General features: G+C 36.6%; 2 protein-coding genes across 2 annotated transcripts in view; both read right to left on the bottom strand.

Moving 5' to 3' along the window:
* Positions 1-24,987, bottom strand: part of RIDA (reactive intermediate imine deaminase A homolog) — a 959,578-nt gene that overhangs the window by 233,576 nt on the left and 701,015 nt on the right. The window lies entirely within an intron of this gene.
* Positions 1-24,987, bottom strand: part of STK3 (serine/threonine kinase 3) — a 137,532-nt gene that overhangs the window by 51,904 nt on the left and 60,641 nt on the right. The window contains exons 7-9 of the mRNA XM_051610163.1: positions 16,735-16,872; positions 14,536-14,661; positions 2,601-2,793 (exon numbers count right to left, since the gene is read on the bottom strand). Coding sequence (XP_051466123.1) covers positions 2,601-2,793; positions 14,536-14,661; positions 16,735-16,872 — 457 coding nt within the window. The remainder of the gene's footprint in view (positions 1-2,600; positions 2,794-14,535; positions 14,662-16,734; positions 16,873-24,987) is intronic.

A 24,987-nucleotide genomic window follows, 5' to 3' on the forward strand; every position in this document is an offset into this window, starting at 1 on the left:
CTGTTTATTGCTGTATGTTGTATGTTGGAGCAGGATGACAGGCTCCTTTTTGTTCCAAATCCTAGTTTTATCTGGGCATAATTCCCTATTTGTGAAAAAAAATATGGTTGCAGTTATTTTCTGTCATAGCTCCCAGAGGCCTCTAAGCACGGGCACTTACAAATAAGAACTCGTAACTGTTTCTTATTTTGTTTTTGAGCAGGAAAACAAAAGGAAGATGGAAACAAAATATGAAAATAAATGCAAAAGCAACTAAAAAAAGTTTCTCACAAATATTTTGTGTGTCTAGAAAGCCCTCTTCCCTAGTTCACTAAGGTTACTTCTCCAAGCTTCTTGCTTGCCATGTTCAATTATTCAGAAGTGACAAAGAGCTCTTTTAAGCTACCTATTCTGATTTACTATTATCAAATCACACTAACATCTAGGAAGTGCCCACCTTGTCTATAAAGGCACACTGGAAACAGCAACCAATCTCAAAAATCTTGCATCTTTGTCAAGTACAAAGAAGCACAAAATCCATGCCCCAGGGAGAGCAAGGATTTGCGTGACCCTTCCTAGTGACTATTTAGTTAGGACACTCGGTATCACTCCTGTTGCAGTCAATGATACCTGAATTACAAAACCAGAGGAGGATCAGCCACAGGGGACATGATTTATACTTATTTGCAGTTGAGAGATGTGGACATCCCATTCTTGAATGCTTTCTACCATCTCATCAATGGGTGTCTAACACAAAATCCAAGAAAGTTCAGCAAGGAAGGGCTGGAACCAAACCTGTTGCCTGCCAGCTGTATGATGAAACCACCAGTTGCCACCAACCTGTCTCCAGATTGCTGGCTTTACTTCGCTGGAGATACAGGTCTCAAGACAGTCATCTGTGGGGTTCATGGAGGGGAATGAAACCTGCTGCCCCAAAGATTATATATTCATGTTTGACAAGACGGCAGAAGGGGTTTAAGAATTATGCTGATTATATGCCACAGTGTTAAAGGTAATTCCCTTTCTAATGGCATATAGTTTCTGGAATAAATTAAACATTGAAAATAACATAAAGCATCTCCAGCAACACAGCAGATAAACATGACACATAAGAAACTGCAGTGCAAACCTAATGACACTTTTTAAATCTGTTTAGCATGCTAACATGTATTTCCTCTCAGCACACATAAAAACTACATGGATAGTTATGAAACCTGATGTGATTAGAAAGGCTGCACAGAATCTGCATTAAACCCTACTTCATAATACTTCCACACCCAAATAACTACTCTGTTTTGCTTTACTAAAAAGTTGCCTGTGATATATTTCCCTTTTTTTTGAATCACTCATCTTTTCCTTAACTTGTTGAAATCTGAGTTTGAGATCACTTGTACTAACCTTCCATTAGCCCCACGGTTTAACAGCCTGTTTGAGCATGAAAACAAATAAAAGCACATACTCAGTGTCTTCACTGATCAACAGTTATGTTTGCTATCTTATTGATGAGAACACAAACTACAAAAAAACACAACCAAGCAAAAAAATTAACAAAACCTTTTCTTTCCAATTTACTGTACATTAAGATGCAAAGGCAACATATTCCTGCTTTGCAATTCCAATTAATCTTGCACAAATTATACCAGGTGCACATATGCAAACATAAATGGTACTTTATCTTTGCTCCAAAGCATTCAAAGTTATTTATTTGGCATTAATTCCCACACTCGAGACATTAGCATAATTTATCACTCCCCACAACAATTAAACATGGATTTAAACATTACATTGTGCCTCATGAAATCAGGCACCTACAGCTTGAGTTTGATTCATTTATTAATGCTGCTCACTGAAGCAAATAACTGTATTCAATTCAGTGGGTCACATTCTGCAGTAGTCTTCAGCCAAATAATGAGCACATCAATATGTATGTACGTAAGTTAATTATTTAACGAATACATATTTATGCATATTTCAGTGTAATTTATAAGTTTATAATTTAAAACATCTCAATTTTTTTTTCTCTTTGTTACATACTCCCTCACATGCTGCTGAAGACAAGACTTCTTACTTAGGTTTCAACAATCTTTTGATCATTACCTTAAATCAAGCATTATTAAATTTCATTTCAACAAATGCTCAAACAAAAACTTACTTATAAAATAAAAATCTGCTGATTGATCATGAGTTAAAAAGCCATTTTGCAGCAAGATGTGTACTGATTGCTGATCCCATGGAGACTCATGAAGAGTTCCCAGGACCACTGACATTGATTCAGCAGCTTCTCACATACCCTATCACTTCAGTTTCACTCCAGATGTACGTGGACAGGAGGAAAAAAGCAGAAGACAAGCAGAAGAAGGGACAATCAATTGAAGATTAATTGTAGGGCTGTTCAGAGAGACTTAGCAAAGCACCAAAACCAGGCTTCTGCTTGCTTTGACTCTCCAACTATAGTCACCTTTTTCTCCACAAACTATAGAGAATGCTTAGAGACACATATCCCCCCTCCCTGTTTCAACACAGAATCTGACATTTCAAAAGCCATTGATGATACAACAAACTTGGGCAGTATGAGAAAACGTATTACATTACTAAAACAAAAGGAAAGTAAATTAACATACTTTTCATGGTCCCGTCTTCCTCTTCATCATCATCACTATTTATTACCATGGTCCCCAAGTCTGATTCTAACATAGTACTGTTGTGCTCAATCATTGTCTGAGCACCTTCACTCATCGTGCTTGTGGCCCTCATGGTACCAGCGCTCTCTGAACTGGTCTTCACCATGGTGTGAGAGTCTAGCTCATCTTCATCCTGTAGAGAAACATTTGTCAGTATATAATAAATTATTTAGAAAAAGCAAGAAGCAATCATTTAGATGCTTATGTATTAGTTTTACATCTTCACATGATGTAGTTGTATTGCTAGGATTTAAGACTTTTTAAAAAATTACAAAATTAAAAAAACCCTTCCATATAAAGGAATCAAATATTTTTATTTCTCAGAGATATAAAAGGAACATGGGCCACACAGCCACTTAGCACCAGCATCTTGTTTTGGATATCACTGTACAATCCTGTACCAGAAATTATAGAAATTGATTTGGTTCTTTTGCCTATCACAAATCCTATCACCAAGGATTTGTGCTGACCCCCCTTAACTAATTATTATGTTCAGCATCTTACATTAAACACAACACCCAGATGACTGACTCCCGTTTGATTTAGCTATTAAACAATCCTTCAAAGTAGTTCTGGAAGTCCACCTTGGAAAAATCAACTGGGCTTCCTTTAAGTATTTAGTTCTCTTTCCAAACCTCAGTCGCAAGACAGAGCAAAATAATTTGTTGATACTATGTAGAATAATGTCTGTAGAGCACACACTTTATCGCTAAATGGGTGAGGGAGCCAACATCACGAAGAGATATAGTAACATTTTGCATCACTGGCAATAACGAGCCAGGAAATTGAAACAGAACTAAAGACAATCCAGTTAATGAATTATAAAATATAAGTTATTAATCATAAAATTCATATGGAATACCAATATTTGAAAATATTAATGGAAAAACCCACTGCTTTCCAATGTATGATTTAGTTTATATCCACAACATCACAGCATTTCAGGAATAATGTGATGGACTATCCACATTTTCTGTAAAAGTAAAATCTATAATGCAAGGAATAAAATGTTAAAGTATTCTTATTAATTATAAAAGAAATAACACTCATTGCTGTGAAGACACTTTATGACAAGTTTCTAAATTTTACATACATACGCTACTTTCACCAATTCTAAAACTACATATGGATGTTGTGTCAAAACTTCACTTGGTCAGCAAAGTACTCTAGCTACACAGCCTGAAAGACCATTGTAGAACACTTATTTAAGTTTTCCTTTACAAATAACATGCTTGTTGCTACATGTAACATTAAAACAAGATTTTGCTCACTCACAAATACCCCTTTTCTTAAATCTTTGGTTTGCTTTGTGCATTTTAAGTTTTTAACTATGAAAAGACTTGTAAAGGCAGGGCATGATGGGGGGCAGACACATGATGGGACCAGAAAAAATAAACCCAAGCCCTAAAATCCTACAAGGTCTGGAACTTTCTACTTCTCACTTAACTCGTTCCTTTCATTCCCTTTTATTCCCTGACACAGCAGACAATTTGCCTCTCATACAGACTTACATGCACAAGGCAGCCACATTGCTGGAGAGTCTCTTTCTCTAATACTTGGTCTAAGCAGATACAGTGAATTGTAGATAGTAGCAATATCAATACACCAACTCCTGAAAATTATTCTATTACATCTCCACAGAGAGACACAAAAATTGATCTAATTTTGATTCAGAGAGTCTGGCTAACCGTATAACATAGTGAAGCCAGGACACAGATTTAAATCTGTGATTAAAACTTCAATTGACAAATGAATCATTATTTTTGAGATTATAATTTTAAAAAATTATTAAAGTTCTTAATCCACATTATTTCTGGGATTTTTAGTTGCATCCTAAACTACTATATTTAGTCCTCTACCCTTAAAAAATAACAATATTCCCAAACACACAGAGGTCTGTGCCAGTAAATAAATGAGAATATTTTGGTACTGCTCCTCCTGGTGGCAACTTTGATTTTCTTTATGTGCCATCACACCCTCTGCCCACTCCCCCAAGGCTCTTGCTAGCCCATATTTTCTACAAATTATATTTTTCCCTTTCTAGCAAGGGTACTCAGAAAGTGAAGTCCAAAGGTGTCTTTCTGCATTGCATTTTAGAAGTGTCAGAACAGTTAAGGTATTAATTCCAAGTGCTTCTTTCAGTACTGCAATATTCTGCAGAACTGACTAGCAACATAACTGCTGTTTCTCTACTAAGTGCTAAAGGTGGCATCTCTTAACATACAGGCAGGCAAATTTCTGAATTTAAGGCACAGCTATATGTGATTTACAGATTTTCTTGACTAATAACACTATCCACTTGCAGTGCATATAGTCCTAAAACTTAATAAAACTGCAATCAGAAATATTTTCCCGAAGCTTAAAAAGTTTTAGTTTAGAAGTTAGTGGAAAAAAAAGTTACTGCTAGCAATAAGAACAAGTATGAAATGGAGATGTGACTATTTTTATAACTTCTGCTTCATTAAAAAAAGGTATTTCTTCAGTCAAATCAAGTATCTGGATTGTTCTAAAGAACAGCATTTTGTTTTCCAGTTTTAGTGTCAAAAGCCTTTTTCTTACCGATGTCTCTCAGTAAAGAGAACAGTTTTATTCTAGTACTAACAGACTGGTCCCCAAAAGGGAAGTACATGCCAATTTTGGTCAATAATCTTCCCTAGATCAGGAATGATGTACTGAGAAACAGCAATATAAAACTGGGGGGGGGGGGCCTGTGCATGCCCCAGAATAATTAATTTTGTGGGTTAAGCCAGATTGCTTCCAGAACTATCTCTCCAGTATTTCTCACATATATGATAATTAGCTAGAATGGCAGTAGACTATACTGAATCTGAAAAAGTACCTTTATAAAAATATCCAGTGGGTACAAGTTGGGTAAGTGCACATTTACATGAGAGATGAAAGTGATTCTTTAGTGCAAATTCACATTCATGCTTTACAGTTTGTAAATATTGATGTAGAAATTTTGATCTGTTTTAAGTAAAGGTAAACTCACTGATTAAATGAAAACAAACACAATCTCAATTTTAACTAGGAAAAAATATAAGATATTAAAGCTGAAGTGTCGTGTTCTCATATTGTTTATGAAAACAGATCCAAGAATCAGGAAATAAAAACAGCTAACTCTGGATTTAAACTGTCTGCTGTTCTCTTGCATACAAGTAATGAGCACCAAACTTGTATTTGATTTCTAATGCACTAGTAGACAGCAGCAGGAAAAGCACATGAAGAAGAGCACTAATGCCTGTTGAAATGCTACAGAAATGAGAAAAATAACTACAAAAACTGAACATTATAACGTAAAGCAAGTACAAGCAAAACATTGCCAACATCCTGTAACCCCAGAGATTCCCTTATTTATAAAAATAAATTAGCAGAATAACAAGAGCAATCCTTTAAGCACGCAAATGTAGTTACAGAGATTTAGTTATCAGAAAAGCAAATTCAAAAAAACTTCAGTGGAAACAACATGTAAGACTTCACAATATGCTTGTAATGTGAAAGATCTCATCATCACACGCAGTTTTCTCAGAAAAGATGGCCTTTCACATCATATCTGAGTCTACATCGCCACAGAAGCAAATAAGTGAGCTGATAAAGATTAATGGATTTTTCTGTTGCATTTTTTTAATTAATAGGAAAAAAAAAAATGAAGACTGATTAAAAAAACAAAACAAGGCAAGCAAATATGTATGGTTTGCGCACGTGAAAGGAACACTAGAGGGCACCAGAGACGGCTAACTAGGCTGCAATACATTAAAGGAAGATTTACATGCTGGTAAAATTTAGTATCTTGTAAAATAATTTCATTTACTATTAACACCTCATCATCACCTTTGAAAAACGTGGCTGTACTCACAGCTATCTTTTTGTGAAAGTACTATAGTAGCTACATAAACACATAATACCTTTTGGTCAAGAACAAGGATTTAGTAAAAATTCCTATCATGCATAAAGCCCCACTACAACCCAAGTATATGCCTCATACTGAGCACCCACTTAAGATTAAACCCATCAACAAGGACTTAACTTTTAGCACACACCCATCAAATTCAATATATACACGCCATGAAACAGAGTTTAAGATTGTTTTCCACCTCCTTCTAATTGATATACTCAGTAACAATGACTTGCTGCTGCTCACAACTACCTCCCCATGTTTCCTCTTCCTGTAAGAGGTTTCTGGCTCTAAGTTTCTGTGGATTTTAACAATACGCTCTTAAAAAGCTGTTTTTGCTTTTTATGGGTAGTTACATTTCACTCTACAAAGTCATATTTACATATTTCTAACTTCTGGACACTTAAAAGACTGCAACAAAATGTAATTAGCACATGTGACAGGTGTTCTTTGGCTTAAAGGAAAACATTATGAAAATAGAAAGTTTTAACAGTGTCATGTGAAGTTACATATATAGAGACAAATACATAGATATATGACATACAAACACAGGAATGATACATGAACATAAAAATAAAAACCTTCAGAAAAATACAGCCTAGTGTACCAGATTTAGAATACAGAATAATTCAAATTATTCACTAATTCCTTTAAAATACCTGTATTTAAGTATTGTAAAAATATAAAGGAATAAATATAGCAATTAAGGTCTCAAAGGATAGATGCCAGCTTCTCAAAATTAATATATGATTAACCAAAGAAACTTTTGTATGAGTATGTAATAGGCCTACATATAGGAATAACTGATCATGGACAGCTGGCTACATTGTTGATAGTTGCCAACCACCAAGTGCCTAAGAAAAGCAAAAATGGAGCACTGAAGTAGTAGTTCCTTGTTTGAATACTCTAGAATAATTAAGCATTTCTCACATAATAGAGACAATAAAATGTAAAAGAAAACATACAGGAAGAGCTGCTGGTTAGCACATTCCTTTAAAGATCCACAGAAATAAACATTTAGACATGTTTCCTGCAAGCTGCCAGGCAACGAGTTACTTTACATTCCCATAATACAGCTGCCCAGTCTCAGCATCCAATTCACATCACTCTTCAAAAACTGCACGTGAGAAGAGATTGGTCATGTTTAGTAATGCCTAACCTAATATTTAAATTTTGATATTGGTATTAACCTTCTGTAGAATACACCACTTGCAATTTTTGCTTAATTAAAAAAATCTGTACAATTACCTCAGCACCTATCAAAACATGTCAGTTTGTCAGAAGGCATTCTTATCACATAAGCAACTTCCGTAACAGGCATAAAATCAATTTAGAGCACAGTATTTATAAAGATATTGTATCTCTCTGGAAAGATACAGACATGAAGACTGTATCTAACCAGGACATTTATTCATAGCTGTACAATACGAATTATCGAACAGCAAAAAATATTTACATTACAGTTGACAACTTCCCATACTATAAAATGTTCACAGAAAGTGGTAAAAAAAAATATATAAATCACTTTTATGGATGAGACTTCCTCACTTGAAGGAAAACCTGAATTAATCCTGAAAATTATGTATGTAACTGTGACATCTTTGCATCCGATTCATTCTCCAAAACCACTCATTCATCTCCATTCTTCTTGCAGTTATTTAAGTCACTTATAACCCGAGTGCCCACAATAAAACATACATGGCTTTAAGAGAGAATTAAAACTATAAGAACTTATTCAAATGTAACTGTAAGGGATAAATCCAGTTTCCTAAAAAAAATGGAACATCATACTTAAAACATTTTACACTTTCCTTCGTGATGGGTCCCAAAACATGAACCAGTGAATAATGAGCACAACTGGTCACACTTCACATAGGAAATTCTTCGGGGTTTAGATCAATAAATCCAAGTCCCTGACAGGTTAACTCAAACCATTCTTTTTCAACAGTATATGGACTCAATTCACTGCCCATGAGAGACCTTTAACACTGATAGACTCTACTTAACACTAACATCAATATTTACTCTTGCTTCTAGCTGTTATTAAATATGCATTTCTCCAGGCTTGAGTTTACCTTCGCACTTCTATGGTTTGTACTTCATAGGGATATCATTGGGAAAAAGTCACTTTTAAGGTACAATTTTCCAAAATTTATGTGCTACATGGCTATTACTTTCCAACTGAAAAATTACTCCAATTCCACATACAACTTGAAAACTTTTAGAGATACTAAAATACGAAGAAATATATGCATGATTCATTGTAACTACTACTACACAAGGTAACATAGGGACTGTTATTATCTATGTCAAGAAAAGAAATCATTGCATGTTGGCTTATCAAAACCTGTATTATTTTTTGAACTGTATGTTCATAGAGTCATAAAAACTAAACACAAACACAACTGCATTTCTTCAGGGTTCTATGAAAACGGGTACTAAGGAGGAATGTGCAGTGGTTATTTATCTTTAAGAAATTGCATTATCTTTAATCTTGCATGCTGGACAGCTGACTTTACCCACTGCAGTACACCCAACTGGCACTTGTATTATCTGTTTTCCCCTTCCAAAACGGAAAGAATAAACACTCAGAAGTGTAAAAAGAACCGCTTCATTTGTTTTTCTGGCAGTTTCCCAAACAGGTTCTAAATTAAAAGAAAAATAAATTCTTTGAGCTTATCTTGTAATTACACATTATTTCAAATTAAAGTGGTGATTTTTTGGGGGGGTTGTTAAATTGAGGTTTTTTTAATTGACAAACATAAATGTTAGTTCCAATGCTTTCCTTGTATTCTTCTCCTTTCTATCCTAATTTTCTTTAAGGAGTTGTGTGTCCACTGATCAATCTCTTCCTCTTATGCTCTAAAAACTAAAATCAGTGCTGTCCAGAATTTAACCTTATTCAGGTCTCAATCACCCCTACATGTTTGCTCAGGAGTCTTCTAGCATCACAGTACATGAATAACGTGCATGCTGGAAAAACGGTACAGAAATTTATCTGATTAAATAAAAAATGGTAACCGTTTGCTCTGCTGTTTCCTAGTTTGGTTGGTTTTGTGCTTTTAACTTATCAGAACCTTTAGTGACAGCAACTGAACAAGATGCTGGTGTGATCTCTCCATTCTGGAATTTCTTACAATGATGTACTGCATTGAAAATCAGTTACAAGACATAGGAAGTCTGTATTACAACCAAACAATTATTAAAAATAATTTGGAACAAGACTAGTTCTGCCTTACTTACTAACAAGTATCACATTAACAGTTTTAACGAAAGTAAAAATTTCATCCTAATTACAAACCTTATTGCAGGTTATCTTTTAGAATCTTAAAACAATACCAAAACGTATGAAATTAAAACATCTCAACAGCATAATAGAACATAAACAGAAATCTCTTTAAAATCAAAAACAAAAAATCCTTTTTACTTTATCTTTTTGTAAGAGCAAACTTCTTCAAAAGTTTAACTATTCAATATAAACCTTACAGCAAAAATACCTGACATTATCTTGTCCATTGCAAGGTATCTTTGCAGTTGTAAATACATGATGCCTTACAGTATTCCTTTGATAAAGCTCATAGAACTCAAGCAAAAAAAAGGCACAAAACCTCTCCAGAATAATCTCCAGGAGTAATGCAATTTATCTATCCATGATCAGGGTAAAAAATACAAAATTATCAAACTAGCAAGCACCACTACCCACTTTGCCATCAGCACCACCTACTATTTCTGTTTTGCAAGTAGTGTATCTTCTTATCTTTGCATGTGACCTTTCTCTACATTAGGAGCCTCCCCCAAGATCAGAGAGATCTACTACTTCCTCATTCTGAAGTATACAAGAACGACACAAACAATTTTTTTTAAATACCCATTTTCTCTGCCATAAGCAAATCTGGTCTTTGCTGGAGAACTAGTCAAACTATATCTCCTTACCATGGTATTGCTGAATTACTGTCATTATATACTGCATGCATACGTCTGTAACAAATACAAGAGAGCCTGGTTTACACCTTAGCCCACAATGAATTTGATTACAGACTATTTGTGTATCCTAGTCTACTACTGGACCTCACAGCAAACAAAACAGACACAAAATTGTAAGGATTAACCTTTCTGTGTTTTCCCCAAAGACAGTTAGAACAACCTGTTGAGCTGACTGTAGTTCAAGCAGTGACTATCCCCTAGCAACATGCAGTCACTACCCACAAGAACTCATAAGCTTGTCTTATGCTCTAAAATATTACAAGATAGCTTACATTAATCTCTTGTGTGTTTTGCATTCAGCCTAGCTTCAGTGTCACTTCAAGTCCATCCTTCACAAAGTTTACTTTGCATTAAAAGAGACCTATAGAAGCAGCGACCTTATCTTGCTGAGGAAGCAAACTACTTAGCTCAAATCACAACCACACAGGCTTATGTAATTATGTCCAAATGCAATATATTATGCATTTAATATCCAGGATCCATCTCTCTTTCCAGCCGCTAACACTAAACATAATTTAGTATTATCTATTAAATTAAGACTCTGTTCATCGTATTTGAAAAGTCTTGGCAGTCTGAAGAAATTCCCACTGACTGGAAAATCGGGAAACATAACTCTCATTTTCAAAAAGGGAAAAAAGGGACCCAGGGAACTACAGAGCAGTCAGTCTCACCTCCGTGCCTGGCAAGATCATGGAGCAGATCCTCCCGAAGGCTCTGCTAAGGCATGTGGAAAGCAAAGGGATGATTGGTGCCATCCAACATGGCTTTACCAGGGGCAAATCCTGCCAGACTAATTTGGTGGCCTTCTAAAATGGGGCCACGGCATCAGTGGACAAAGGAAGAGCAACTCATGTCATCTACCTGGACCTGTGCAAAGCCTTCAACACTGTCCCACACAAAATCCTGGTATCAAAACTGGAATGATACAGAATCGATGGATAGACCACTCACTGGGTAAGGAACTGGCTGGATGGTCACACTTCAAAAGTGGTCATCAGCAGCTCGATGTTCAGATGGAGATCTGTGACGAGTGGTACTGGGACTGGTAGGGTTTAACAATTTCGTCAGCGACATGGACAGTGGCATTGGGTGCATCCTCAGCAAGTTTGCTGCTGAGACACCAAACTGTGTGGTGAGGCCATCCAGAGGGACCCTTATGGGCTTGCGAGGTGGGCCCATGCAAACCTCATGAAGTTCAATAAGGCTAAGGTCCTGCACCTGGGTTGGGGCAATCCCAAGCACAAATACAAGCTGGGCAGAAAATGGATCAAGAACAGTTTTGAGGAGAAGGAGCTGGGGGTGTTGAACAATTAAAAGTTCAACATGAGCCAGCAACGTGTGCTTGCAGTCCAGAAAGCCAACCGTGTCCTGGGCTGCATTGAAAGAAGCGTGGCCAGCAGGTCAGGGGAGGTGATTCTCCCCCTTTACTTGGCTCTCATGAAACCCCACGTGGAGTACTGTGTCCTGTCCTGGAGCCCCCAACATAACAAGGACATGTAGCTCCTGGAGAAAGTCCAGGGGACGGCCAAGAAGATGATCTGAATGCTGGAGCACCTCTCCTATGAAGACAGGCTGAGAGAGTTGGGGCTGTTCAGCCTGGAGAAGAGAACGCTCCGGTGGGAACTTACAGCAGCCTTTCTGTACCTGAAGGGAGCATACAGGAAAGCTGGGGAGGGACTTTTTACCAGGGTGTGCAGTGACAGGACAAGGAGTAAAGGATTTAGGCTAGAAGAGGGTAGATTTAGGTTAGACATAATGAAGAAATTTGTTAGTGTGAGGTTGGTGATACTAGAAGTGCTCAAGGGGAGGCTGGATGGGGCTTTGAGCAACCTGGTCTTGTGGTGAGGGAGGATGGTGTCCCTGTCCGTGCAGGGGGGTTGGAACTAGATGATCTTTGAGGTCTCTTCCAACCCAAACCATTCTACAATTCTGTTATCATGATTCTGAAAGAAAAATTGAACAAGGTATGCTAATGCCAGAGCTTCCCATGCTGACTAACCTAGTATCTCATCTGCCTGTGCTTCTCTGTTATTCACTCTGACTTTCTGTCTTACATTTAAGAGCAATTTATTCTGAGCAGAAGCTGACTTCTGGTTCCAGGTTTGTTGATGTTATGCACATGTATAAGATTACAGACCCTATACTTCTGTTAGCATAAGTACAAGATGACAAACTTAGCATTTGCGTAGATTACAACTGTTATTTTTAAAATGGTATCCCAGAAAAGTGTTGCCAGCAGGTGGAGGGAGGTGAACCTTTCCCTCTGCTCAGCACTAGTGGGACCAGAGGCAACAGACATAAACTGAAACATAGCAGGTTCCCTCCCAACATCAGGAAACACTTTTTATTTTTTTTACTGTGAGGGTGACCAAGCATTGGCATGAGCTGTACAGAAAGTTGTGAAGTCCTTGGAGATATTAAAAAAGCTGTCAGGACGTGGTTCTGAGGAACTGGTTCAAGGTGGCCCTGCTTGAGTAGGGGAGTTACAGCAGATGACCTCCAGCAGTCCCTGCCAATTTCAAACATGCTGTGATTCCACTCTCTCAGCCCTGCTAACCAAAGATACTTTTGTTATTTTCAGATCTGAAGCACCTATCTTTTTACCTGTCTTAGTGACAAGCAAAGTCTCACTGTATTTTTAATTCATAACCTGTTCCTTGACTACACCACAAAAGCACACAGCAAAATTCCCATCTACTGCAATGGTACTGAAAATAACAGACTCCTGCCCCAATTCTGGATTTGAGGTTCCCTTATGCTGAACACTGAATAATCCAGGAGGGGTAAAGAAAAAAAAAGAAGTTAAAAAAGTTACATTCTGACTTTTGTAACCACACAAAAAGCATGAGGAGTTGCTAACAGCTCCTTTGGTCAAGGTGGGCCAAACTTGTATTGTACCCTTCAACCCAGTAGTGGGAGAGGGAAGGTGGATACCATATACTGAGCTGGCGTGGACTGTTTCAACCACACCTGACCATCAGATTTCTCACCTGAACCTCAGACTAAGTAATTAGATGTCATACCTAATTTGGGGTTAATGCAAAAAACATCAACAACAAAACAAATGTTTAAGGTCCGCAGTTCAGAAGGCAAAAGCAAGGAGGAAAGCATGTTAGTCAAGGCATGAGGTTTTTATGTTGGTAATAAATCAGTCTCTTCAGAGACCAACTATTCAACATATCAGGTCACAAACATCAACTGCATGTCAAGTCACACATCTCCACATAGGCAACACTTCCTAATGTAAAAATAAATAAATAATCTGAGACTTCCCTGCCTGTTTTAATACTAAGCAAATACAATCCAGAGTAAACCATCTTTATAAACACATGCAGTCAATAATCTTAGAACAAGAAAACATCCAACAAACAGAAGACCATTCTGTCTGTTAGGATACAAAACAAAACACATAATCTGCTTGAAAAATATTCCTATATATAGATCATCACCTAACGCTCTGTAATACATAACAAGGATTCTGCAGTTGGGGCAGACTGCATTACTGCAGTCTACTGCAGTCTACTGCTCTGTTTGCTCAAAGCTGTAAGATTTCTACTAACATTGCAGTCTCCATCGTTCCTGTGTGTTATTCCTGAATGACCTTGGCTCTCAGTCATGTGTGGCAATACACTTCTTTGAAGTACATACTGTTGCATTGCATAAGACTGTCCTAAAATAAATCATGTAGAGGGAGTAATGCTGCCAGGAACACTGACTTATTCCTAACATTTCCAAACAACTCTAAATGTAACCTTTTTATCACATGATCTGCTTCTCTCTTCAACCACATGTTGACAACATTGTGTGAAGAACTGAATGCTGTCACTATTTTCACTTTATAGGTGCAACTTGATTCAAACCATATCGTAATCACTACTTCCTGTGATCATAACTAACTATCCTGGTAAAATATCTGAACACAAGTACAGGATGTAGGGAAAAAACAGCAACTTATCTATAAAGTAGAGAGAGTTAGCAGAAAAAAAAAGTACACACCGAATTTTCTTCCTCCTCTTCTAGTTCTCTCTGCTGTTCTTCATGTCGTTTTGCCTTTATCTCCATAGCTTCAGTGATCAGGTCTCTTAAAATTGAAACTGGCTTGGCATTCTTAATAAATGTATGCTAGGAAAAAAAAATTCATCTAAGTATATCACTACAATAGTTACATGTCTGATATAATTACAAGTATTATTCAACACCACAGATTTCAGTGATAAACAGTATTTTCTATTACACAGCAATTACAGTCTGCACTATCTTTTAGCTGCTTAATAACTAAAATTTTACTTGAAATATTTTTTAAAAAAACAAGCCTTGGGAAATGTAATCATATAACAACTGTTTAATAGTTAAGGATATAATTGTCCAAAGGAAATGTGCAGTAAGTGGTAAATAAATGGAGCAGTAATTGTCTGACATAGAAAAACAAACTTTTCCAGATATTCAGTTACAGAATTTAATTAATCTTAACAAACTGACAGCATAAATTAGCGGCTCTAAGCAGAGCAACTACTTCAACAAACCTGTACTTTATATGTCATAACACATTTCTCGGTCTATGATGCTAAAATGTGGAACAAGCAAAAAAAATGTTATTTTTAGCAGGAAGATGCATTTTTAAGTCAAGGCCATTTAAAACATCACTTCTTCCTTTAATGTGCATGATACCATTTACATTTACGTTGCTGTCGAGTAAAATATGTGCTGTTAGAAAAATTCTGCTTTTTGCATCATTACATGCAAACACAGTTTAAGCAAAACATAACTCTAATAACCTCAGAAATTTATTATTAAATATTTTTAAATTGTCCTACACCTATTATCCATCTTCTCCCTTGATACATTAATTGAGTTACTCTTTTTCCTCCTCCATGATCTTTCCCCACAAGCAATACTTTCATACCCACTCACATAAACCCATAGAACCTTCAGTGCCATCACACATGCTGGAAACTACTTCACAAGATGTTTATATTCTCCTTGTAGTGGAGTTCACTGGGATTTAAATTTTAAAAGAGACCATTGCAAGCTAGAGACAGAATAGATCTAGCATGAGTGTCTTAATGATGACCTTTCAGAAGATCAGGTTCTTACGTAGAATGATGAACAAGGAAAATGAAGAATAATATATACGAACAGCAGTGAGAAGTGTAAAAGAACACATTATCCAAACATTCAATGAACTAGGAATCAGAAAAATAAAAGGAGCAAAGGACCTATTAATTTTCTTCACTTCTGTCTTAATATCAAAGCAAGCTAATTTACAGGAAGTTTTAGATTCTGTTTCAATCACCATGAAAACCTGTAATTTTTCTAGATTTTTTTTTTTTACCTCTTTCACTATCTTTGTTCTTTGTTTTTCCTAGCTTCTTGTAAGTGTATTACGACAGCCCTGAAGGCCTTGGATAACACAAATATGACACCAAACGAGAAAATTTTCCTAGCAATTTTTTTCTCCCCCATGCACTATAAAATGTATTGCCCCTGTAAAATTGTGTCCATTTCACAAAGACTAAATCTTTCATGATAGATCAGTCCCTCCTGTTTGATTTTTTTGTAGTTCTTTTAAATCTCTCTGCTTTATTTCTATCTCAACACCAAAAAGATGCAACTGTTAAGCTTCTGCAGCTACTAGAAGCCCACATCAGCAAGCAGCCACAAGCCTGCTGCATCTTGCCCAGGCTCCATAGGTACACAGCACCAAATGTGGCTCAAATTTAAAAGTGCCCACTTGATATAACTTAGCCCAAGAACAAAGTCCTTATACTGTCCCTCTGCATCAGACTCTTCTAGGACACAGAGCAACCTGTCTGCTTAATCTGACTCGACCAGAAGGACAGACTGAACATACTCCATGGGTGGTCCACACCGCGGGGTAACCTGGGCTCAATTCTTTTACTTAACACTTGCCTAAATCCTGAAATCTATTAAGGGCCCCTAACCACAAAGAAAGGATCCAATTTTAATAGCAAGAACCAGCCCTGAACTATATAAAAAGCAATTAATATTTAGAAGCAGCAAAGGAGAAATAAAATGGGTGTACAGATACAGACAGAAAAAAGACTACAAAATGGTAAAGAAATAAGGCGTGTTAATAGTTAAAATGAGATTTGCCCTTAGAAATTCACAACAGTTCTGGTTTGAGACTAGGAAAAAAGCCATAAAACCTGCATTTCCTCAGCAACTGAGACTGACCTGTAGCAGCTGTGTTGCTGTAGCTCTTTGTTCAGGATTTTTCACTAAGCATTTCTTCACAAAATCTGTGAATTCATCAGACCAGAGCTCTGGCTTCCGGAAGGTTGGAGGGGGATTTGTAGGAATCATAAAAATAGCCTAGATACAAATCAAACAACAATAGCAAGTTTAAACAAAACACATCATCACAGCACTGAAGCCAAGTAAATAAACTGCTTTATCCACCTTTCTTATCAGGCTAGGAATCTGGAAGACAAATTTTAAGTAAGCTAGGTTTTTCACTCAGTTAGAGATCCAGAAAGTAAACCCATCTGCTACTAATGTAGCTACTTCCCATTAGATTTTCTCTATTTAAACTGTCCCCCATTGAGCACATCACTTATTACTTCATCTGTTGGTATCTATCAGTCTCGAGAGATGATTGTGTTCCTTCAGAAATTCATAGTAGAAATGATGGCACTGCTTATTTAAGTAGAGACACAAAGTTGCTGTGAAAAGCCATGTTCACCTCCTAGTTTTACAGGAGAATTACTTAGGAAATTTGGTAGGATTATTATTTCCTTTTGCCTGCATAATTCTTCAGGTGTAGTTTTAAAATTTGCATTTCCTAATAAGGTCTAGATCATATGCTAGAAGACCTAAGAAAATACTAAAAGATGACAAAAAATAACCAAGTAACTTGTCTACTACCAGTGAGAGTTTACTCTAAATTGAAGATGCAGCATTTTAGCAGCAGATGTAACAGACATTTCACACTGTAATGAACCATATGCAGATGTATTTCAATTAGGGAAAAAGATCCATACTATACACAAATGTTTTTCTACAATTATATATATTCTTCCCTCTTTCACATTTTTTTCCAGGTTTTCTTCTAATTATAGATTTACATAGTGGGGAGGAAAAAGCAGTATAATTCTGAGAGCCTACTTTAAAATAATTGGAAATTTTGAACTTCTCTATGTCATATCTCAAATGAATACATTATCATTGCTTAAGATTTACACATAAAAGAAACACTATTCAGAACTAGGTCTACTGACAGAAATACTAAGCTCTCTTCTTCTTCTAGAACCAGGATCATTTCAACCATGTTTTCCACAGTGAAAAGGAGCAAAAGTTTTTCATGGGCTTTTCTACATGCATAGACAGAAATGTGCTCAGAAAAGGGGAAAAAATTGAAATGAGATTTTAGGCACACCATTAACATGGCAGGGGCACCAGAAGCTTCAGCCTGAGTTTGAAACATGGAGAAGAAACTTTGTGAGATTTTATCCATAACTTCTTAACAAATCTGACTGGTCTTAAAAGTTGGTTTAACTTGTTAAAACTCTCTAAAACTCTTCTCACACACTTAAGAAAAGCTGAACACATGCAAAATTATGCAAAAACCTGTTTAATATATAATTTTAATGGAAAATTATTTCATTACTTGTTTGCTTTAATTCAAATACTTGAACATTTACAAATCTCATTTAACTATCTGCCTAACACAAGAATTACAATAAGAGACCCGGGCATTTTGTTTAATAAAAATGTATGCTACAATAGCTTTAGCTTTATATTTTCAGTGGTCAACCATGTCAAACTAGTGTATGAACTCTGATAAGTAAACGTGGCACTCTATTAACCTGTAACTGGCCTTACCCACTTCTCTTGTGATATAAGATTGTCAGAAGTAAAGTGCTTCTCCTATAAAGCAGTGGCTAACAAATTCATCTGTTTCTGTCCTTGAAGGTAATGATCTCCTCTGAACTTTGAACTGATGACTTTTAATCTTATCTTTATCTACTCCTAACTGCTAGCTCTGCAGTAGCCATTGAAAACACACTGCTGTAACAGAAGAGAAGTAACTTCTGTTTATGTGGTGTCAAAATGTATACCTCCCGTTTGATAATAAACATTGACCTGTCTCTCTGCAGGTAAGCAAAGCTTAGTTTTGGAGTCCTCAGCTCCAATGTCTGGGAAAAATACTTGCTTTTGCCAATTATTTTTACCAACTACACAGCAGCTAAGAACCACAGAAAAGAGACTTCTTTATAATTCACAAAGGACAATGAGAAGAGGGAATTCATGAACCATTCTTTTATAGCAGGCAATAAAAGTAACAAAAGAAGATACCTGAGAGCTAGAGTTAAGGTCCTGAATCTGTATTTATGCTTTACATGTTTGTTGAAAATACTTACTTCAGAAACATGTATGTTTATTTAATGCTTCAACTATATGCTTTTTTAAAAATCTTGGTATGTGACATGAGCTGTGTTAGCTGAACATAAAATTTCAGATGCATTTTTGTAATACAAGGAAACATACAGAAATTATTTATTCCAAATGTTTAGTCTAACTTGTTAATTATGCCATGCACTTGCAAGCATGTACCTCTTCCCCTCAGCTCTTGACTCTCCATTTTCTTAACTAGCCTGAAATGCTGGTTTTCAATTCCATCTTTCCCCTCTGCTTTCTCATTTTGGCTTGCATATTTCTCTGCATAAATGTTAAGCTCCCTCTCCTCTTTCTTTCAAAACAGTCTATGATTTAGCTTCCAACTACTTCTGTTTCCTTCCAAGAAGCCTGCAAAGCAATCATTGGAGAATTATAAAGCTAGTTCCAAATCTCCAGGAATGAAACCAAAATGCTTATCTGACATTATTCCTCATTTTTGCTTCCTCTTCTTGTCAAATACACCTTTTCTACCCTAAAAGAAGCCTGCCCTATTCTAAAACAAAACCAAGCTGTCTCAGTGACTCTGTTCCATAGGTAACAAGAAAAGCAGGAAACCTAAGAGACTTTTTTTTTTTTCATGCATCCTTCATTTTACCCTATATTTCTCCAGTTTCTGTGTTCTCCCAAACAATTACTTGTAGTAATTTTTGCTTCCACTTCACTTACAATTTTCTCTTCAAGCTTCCCACAGCTATTAGTATTTGTTCAGCTCTCACAGTAGGGCTGATGGCAATGTTCATACAACCAGCATTAGGCAACTGTTGCCTAAAAGAAAAACCAAATCAAAACAACAGAACCACATAGCACTGAACATAACCTACCATACACTCAACTAGATGGGCTGAAGTGGCAGTAGTAACTGCAGGAAACACTAGGAGGTCAGTGTTCAACACAGCAGGGCAGGGCAGGCTCTGCCATGCTACAGAAGAGCTGGGACTGATTCTTCTCTCCCACCTCAAACATCACCTTCCTCATTTTCCTACATATCTGAGACAGACTGGCAAGTCTTAAGTAATGCACCAAATATCCAGCCACAGTGTTAGATCATATGACTTCATCTTCAGTTGTAACCATTCAATCATCCTTTTAAAAAGAAGAAAATCTCTAAGTTGAGAGACATCAAAACTCAGCCCTGAGAAACCATGGCAGCTTAGGCAGTGTTTGTCTTCACCTATCTGTAATAGTGAGTCCATTCCAAATTTGTCCTGGAAGTGACCCTTCCAACTCTGAACCTTGAGCCCAACTCTACTTTGAAACATCTTTTACACATTGCTCTGAGGCAAGTCCTACACCCTGCAGGGAAACCAGATTACAGTATATGTGTGACAAAAGCTGGCAGGGGTTATAGGGTGTGGGGGTTGTCATTTTCAGTGGCCACTTCTGATTAGGCACTAGACAATCTAACACAGTTTCTACCATAACTGTTGCCTGGAAGCACTTACCTGCTTGATAACCAGCAGTTACGGTTAGGATTAAAACTAGATGGAGGACCAGGTCTTGAATGACAGCAGACCTGCACAAGTCAGCACATGATTTTCCTTTTATTATTCTTAAAGGGCCAAGTATTTTAAATGAAGTCCAGGCTGAAAACATTTTTTGTGAAGCTTGGTTTAGGGACAATTTTATTGGCATGAAAATGTAATTATGGTGATGATGATGAATTAGGAAACGCCAAAAGAAAAATGAGAACCTCATATGCTGCATTTGGAATTTCCTATTCAGAAAATCTTTGCAGCTCAATTCTTCCTGTCAATCAGGGTAATACAGCCGTATTTCACAGAGCCCATGAACATATTAAATGATCAACAGTAATTTGGTAGAGGTACTACGTCATTTGCATTTATAATTTATCACATAATTTATCTCTTATTGCTTAGTTTAAATAAATTACTTGTAATAAATAGCAAGAAAACAAAAGTATAACTTCTACAGATATTATTTGCCCAGTATCATGAATGCTACAGAAGGAGCCAGCAAAGATTTTTATATTGTGGTGATTTTATGATGTCCATGCTGTGAAGCTCCACTGCTAGAATCTTCAGAGACAAACTTTTTTATAAAGAGGGTAAGGATACAAAACATCCACAGGCAGTTAGTGACTCCATTGGTTTTCATACCTCAATTATATCACTTAGTTTATCAATCTACTGCAGAAAACAAACTCCAAAATATATTTAAACTCAGTAACACATTTTAGAGTATGAAATCATATTTAAGACTAAAGGGGTTAAGCAATGAATTCTGTAATATTTTATTAAATCTAAAAACAAAGAATCTGCTAAACAGACACTTTTCTCTTCTTTGTAATACATGTCATAGAACTTCCCTCCCTTCTTGAATAGACTTCAGAAAAAGCTATTGAAACACAACTGATTATTCAATTACACAATACAAGAGTTGTCTAGAAATTAAACACCAGCATGGACAAGAAGGGTGAGATACTAGCAGGTTCTACATTGGTTTTGCTTTGTTGAGTGGGCGTTTGTTTCTTTTTTTTTGCTGTTGCTGTTGTTGTTTTGGTTTTTTTTAAATTCAGAACCACAATATTGTTACAACAAAGCTTTTTTGCATAACTTCATAATAGTGAAAAGCAAAGCTACTGAACATCTGGTGTGTTCACCAAGACACCAAGACAAGGAAGTTGGTTTATGATATGCTTCAGTGTAGATAATAAATTTAATAGTTAGATGGCCCCCAAAAATCAGCAGTTTCCTCCTCCAATCTGCAAACACAGAAGTTCATTGAGATCTTATAGTGCATTACGCTTTTTATGCAAAATTACAAACAGGTCTAATTCCATCAGAAATCTATCAGATACCTGATACAAAGACACTCTCCTTATCCCCTGAGTTTAACAAAATCCCTAGCTGGTATCTGTATGTGGGTTTCAAAATGTTCAAAAAGCTGTAATTGTTTTTTTGTGTGAAATATTACCTCTGTTGAAGCAGCCAATACCAATTTTTACTTTTTTGGAAAGAAAAAAAGTGGCTTCTCAGTCACAGACTAATTCTGTCTTATTTAATTATATCTTCTTTTTTTGGGGGGGTAGTAAGTGCTGCTTTTTACCAAGCACAGTGACAAGAGCAACACAAAACTACGGAAGTCAAGAAGGAACCACTCAAACCAAAACTGCGTCCGAGGGTCATGCAGTGCTAGTTTCTTCACTTTCACTGCCTCTCTTATACCTCACATACTTCTACGAGAGATGTGGCTTGAAGAAACACACTAAAACAGAGCATTCCTTTCCATTTTGCACAGGAAAAGCAATTTGTCCTGAATTAAAGACTAGAGAAATACAGAAGTTGTCAAATGAATTTCATCCTCTTAATTTACCACTAACACTTTTTGAAACTGTGTGTCATCAAAAGCATTTATTGAAGATATGTTCAGTAAATAAATAGATCTAGCCTCCCAAGAGATAATTGCTTCACCCGCATCTTAGCTAAAACACATTTTAGCTTTCAGCTAAAATATCAAAGAAGCTGGGGGGGGGGGGGGGGTAATGTTACCGTTTCATTATCAAAGTAAATTGTAAAATAATTATTATAAAAAGAAAAATATTTGGAAATGTCATCTGGAAAAAAGAAAAACAAACAAACAGAAAAAAAAAAAAACCAACACAACAAAAACAAACAAACATTAAAAAAACACCACAAAAACAACCACAGCAACCAAACAAGAAAGAAACCCACAATTATATTATTCTAAAAGCTAGATCATCAAAACAGAAAGTTTTCCTCCTTCAAAATATGTGAAAACCTCATAGTACCATATATTAAAAAACATATTCCTTTCAATAAGATTAGATTTCCAACATGAAGCAAAACATTAAAGACTGGGGCACTGGAGCATCTCCCTTATGAGGAAAGGCTGAAAGAGCTGGGACTCTTTAGCCTGGAGAAGAGAAGGAAGAGGGGAGACCTTCTGAATGCCTGTAAGTACTTAAAGGGTGGATGCAAGGAGGATGGAGCCAGACTCTGTTCAGTAGCACCCAGTGACAGGAGGACTGGTCACAAGCTGGAACACAGGAAGTTCCATTCAATTATGAGGAAAAACTTCTTTCCAGTGAGGGTGACAGAGCACTGGAACAGGCTGCCCAGGGAGGTTCTGGAGTGTCCTTCTCCGGAGATATTCAAGACCCACCTGGATGCAGTCCTGAGTAACGTGGTCTAGGGGATCCTGCTTTAGCAGGGGAGTTGGACTGGATGATCTCTAGAGGTCCCTTCCAACTCAGATAATTCTGTGATTCTATCACTCTTCAACCAAAAAGGCACTTTCTTCACTGACAGACAACAATCCCTGTTAGTCCCACCAAGTAACAGACTGAGCACGGTGTGCTGTTACACTGACTTGCCTCACAAGCTCCAAGGGAGGCACAGTGAGAATGATCAACACAGGCCTAAATGCAGGAAGAGGTAAATGGAGATTTAGTCCAGAGAACTTCTGGACAAACGTTAAGAGATACAGAATTTTTAGACCTAATGAAGAAAAATATATGACATTCAACATACAATTCTATTGTGACCACCTCAATAGTTCTTTGCAGTGACCACTGATTATATACACAGTAAAAATGACATTTGAATTATCTCAGGGAAAAAAACCCAGACACTTCACATATTAACACTAGGAGCACTTAAACATAAAACATCAGAACAGAAAAAATAAATTAAAATAAACCAGGAACAATTGCTGCCAGTGGTTTAACAGCCATCCACTGTCACAAGCTTTCTTCTGGAATGATGACCTTTGCTGTTCAAAGCAAAGTATAACGCACTTAAGATGTAAAGTAATAAAGTAATAAACAGAGAGAAGAGATACATAATGGGAAAAAATAATCACATGGTTAGCAGCAAAGATGGGTTACTGAAAGATAAGAAATTTATATTGACCTGTATATTCATTATTGCTAGTAAGTTAATAACATTTTGACAGCGTTACAATAGGTCAAGAATGTAAAGATACCAATCTCAAACATTTTGCAATACTAAGTACAATTGTGAATCTACTGAAAAGAATCAGCCCTTGACTTGTTAAGCACATCAATGCAACAGAACTGTGCCTCAAGATTCACCTCTGAATTTACTACTTCTGCTAAAGGTGGAAGCTGGATTCAATGGTCCTTTGGGGTCCCTTCCAACCTCAGATTTTTTATGATTCCATGATACTTCCCTTTATAAAACTGCTTTAAAATTCAAAATAATATTACAGATAATTTGTTCCGTGACAACACCTTGAAGAAGTCGGCATTCTGAGGCCACAAGTTTGTTCAGACTGGGTTTGGGTTTTTTTAACTGGTTTTAAACAAGTTTATACAACTGATTTTTAAACCACGTCACATTTCACAGAATCATAGGATGGTTTGGGTTGGAAGGGACCTTAAAGATCCTGCCCTGGGCATGGGCAAAGACATCTCCCACTCGACCAGGTTGCTCAAAGCCCCATCCAACCTTGCCTTGAACACTTCCAGGGATGGTGCATCCAAAACTTCCTCAGGCAATGTGTTCCAGTATCTCATGATAACTTTAAAGTTCTACGAGATGGTAGAAGGCAGAATTTATTGCACTGGCTGTTATCCAATTAGCAAGACAAAGAGCAAGTTCCCCCTGCTAACTCATCTAAAAGGATTATGTTATATGCATATGTCTGTTCATTATCAAACCCTTTTTCCAGGTAAGTAATAAAAATCACTAATCTTTCCTCAGCAATATCATCTCAGTATGCTGTCCTACTGACACTTAATTTACTAGTTTACCCATGGGTTAGGTTTTTTTTGGTTTCAAAAGTTTATTTATCTCTCATAATTCATCAGTTGTACAATTCAAAGAGATCTGGAAGGAACTCAACAAATTATCAAGTTGTATGCAAAGAAAACTGTTTATCTACAGTGGCCTTCTTTTAAATCTGGCTTATTTCTTCTCCCTCTCCCTTCAAGTCCAGCATATTTATGAGTATTTCTCAAGGCTTTCTTCCAACATATTTAAATAACTACCTATGACTTGTGGAACTATTAAAGAGTTTTGCCTGTAG

This window comes from Apus apus, chromosome 2 (assembly GCF_020740795.1).
Source record: "Apus apus isolate bApuApu2 chromosome 2, bApuApu2.pri.cur, whole genome shotgun sequence".
Taxonomy (NCBI): Eukaryota; Metazoa; Chordata; class Aves; order Apodiformes; family Apodidae; genus Apus; species Apus apus.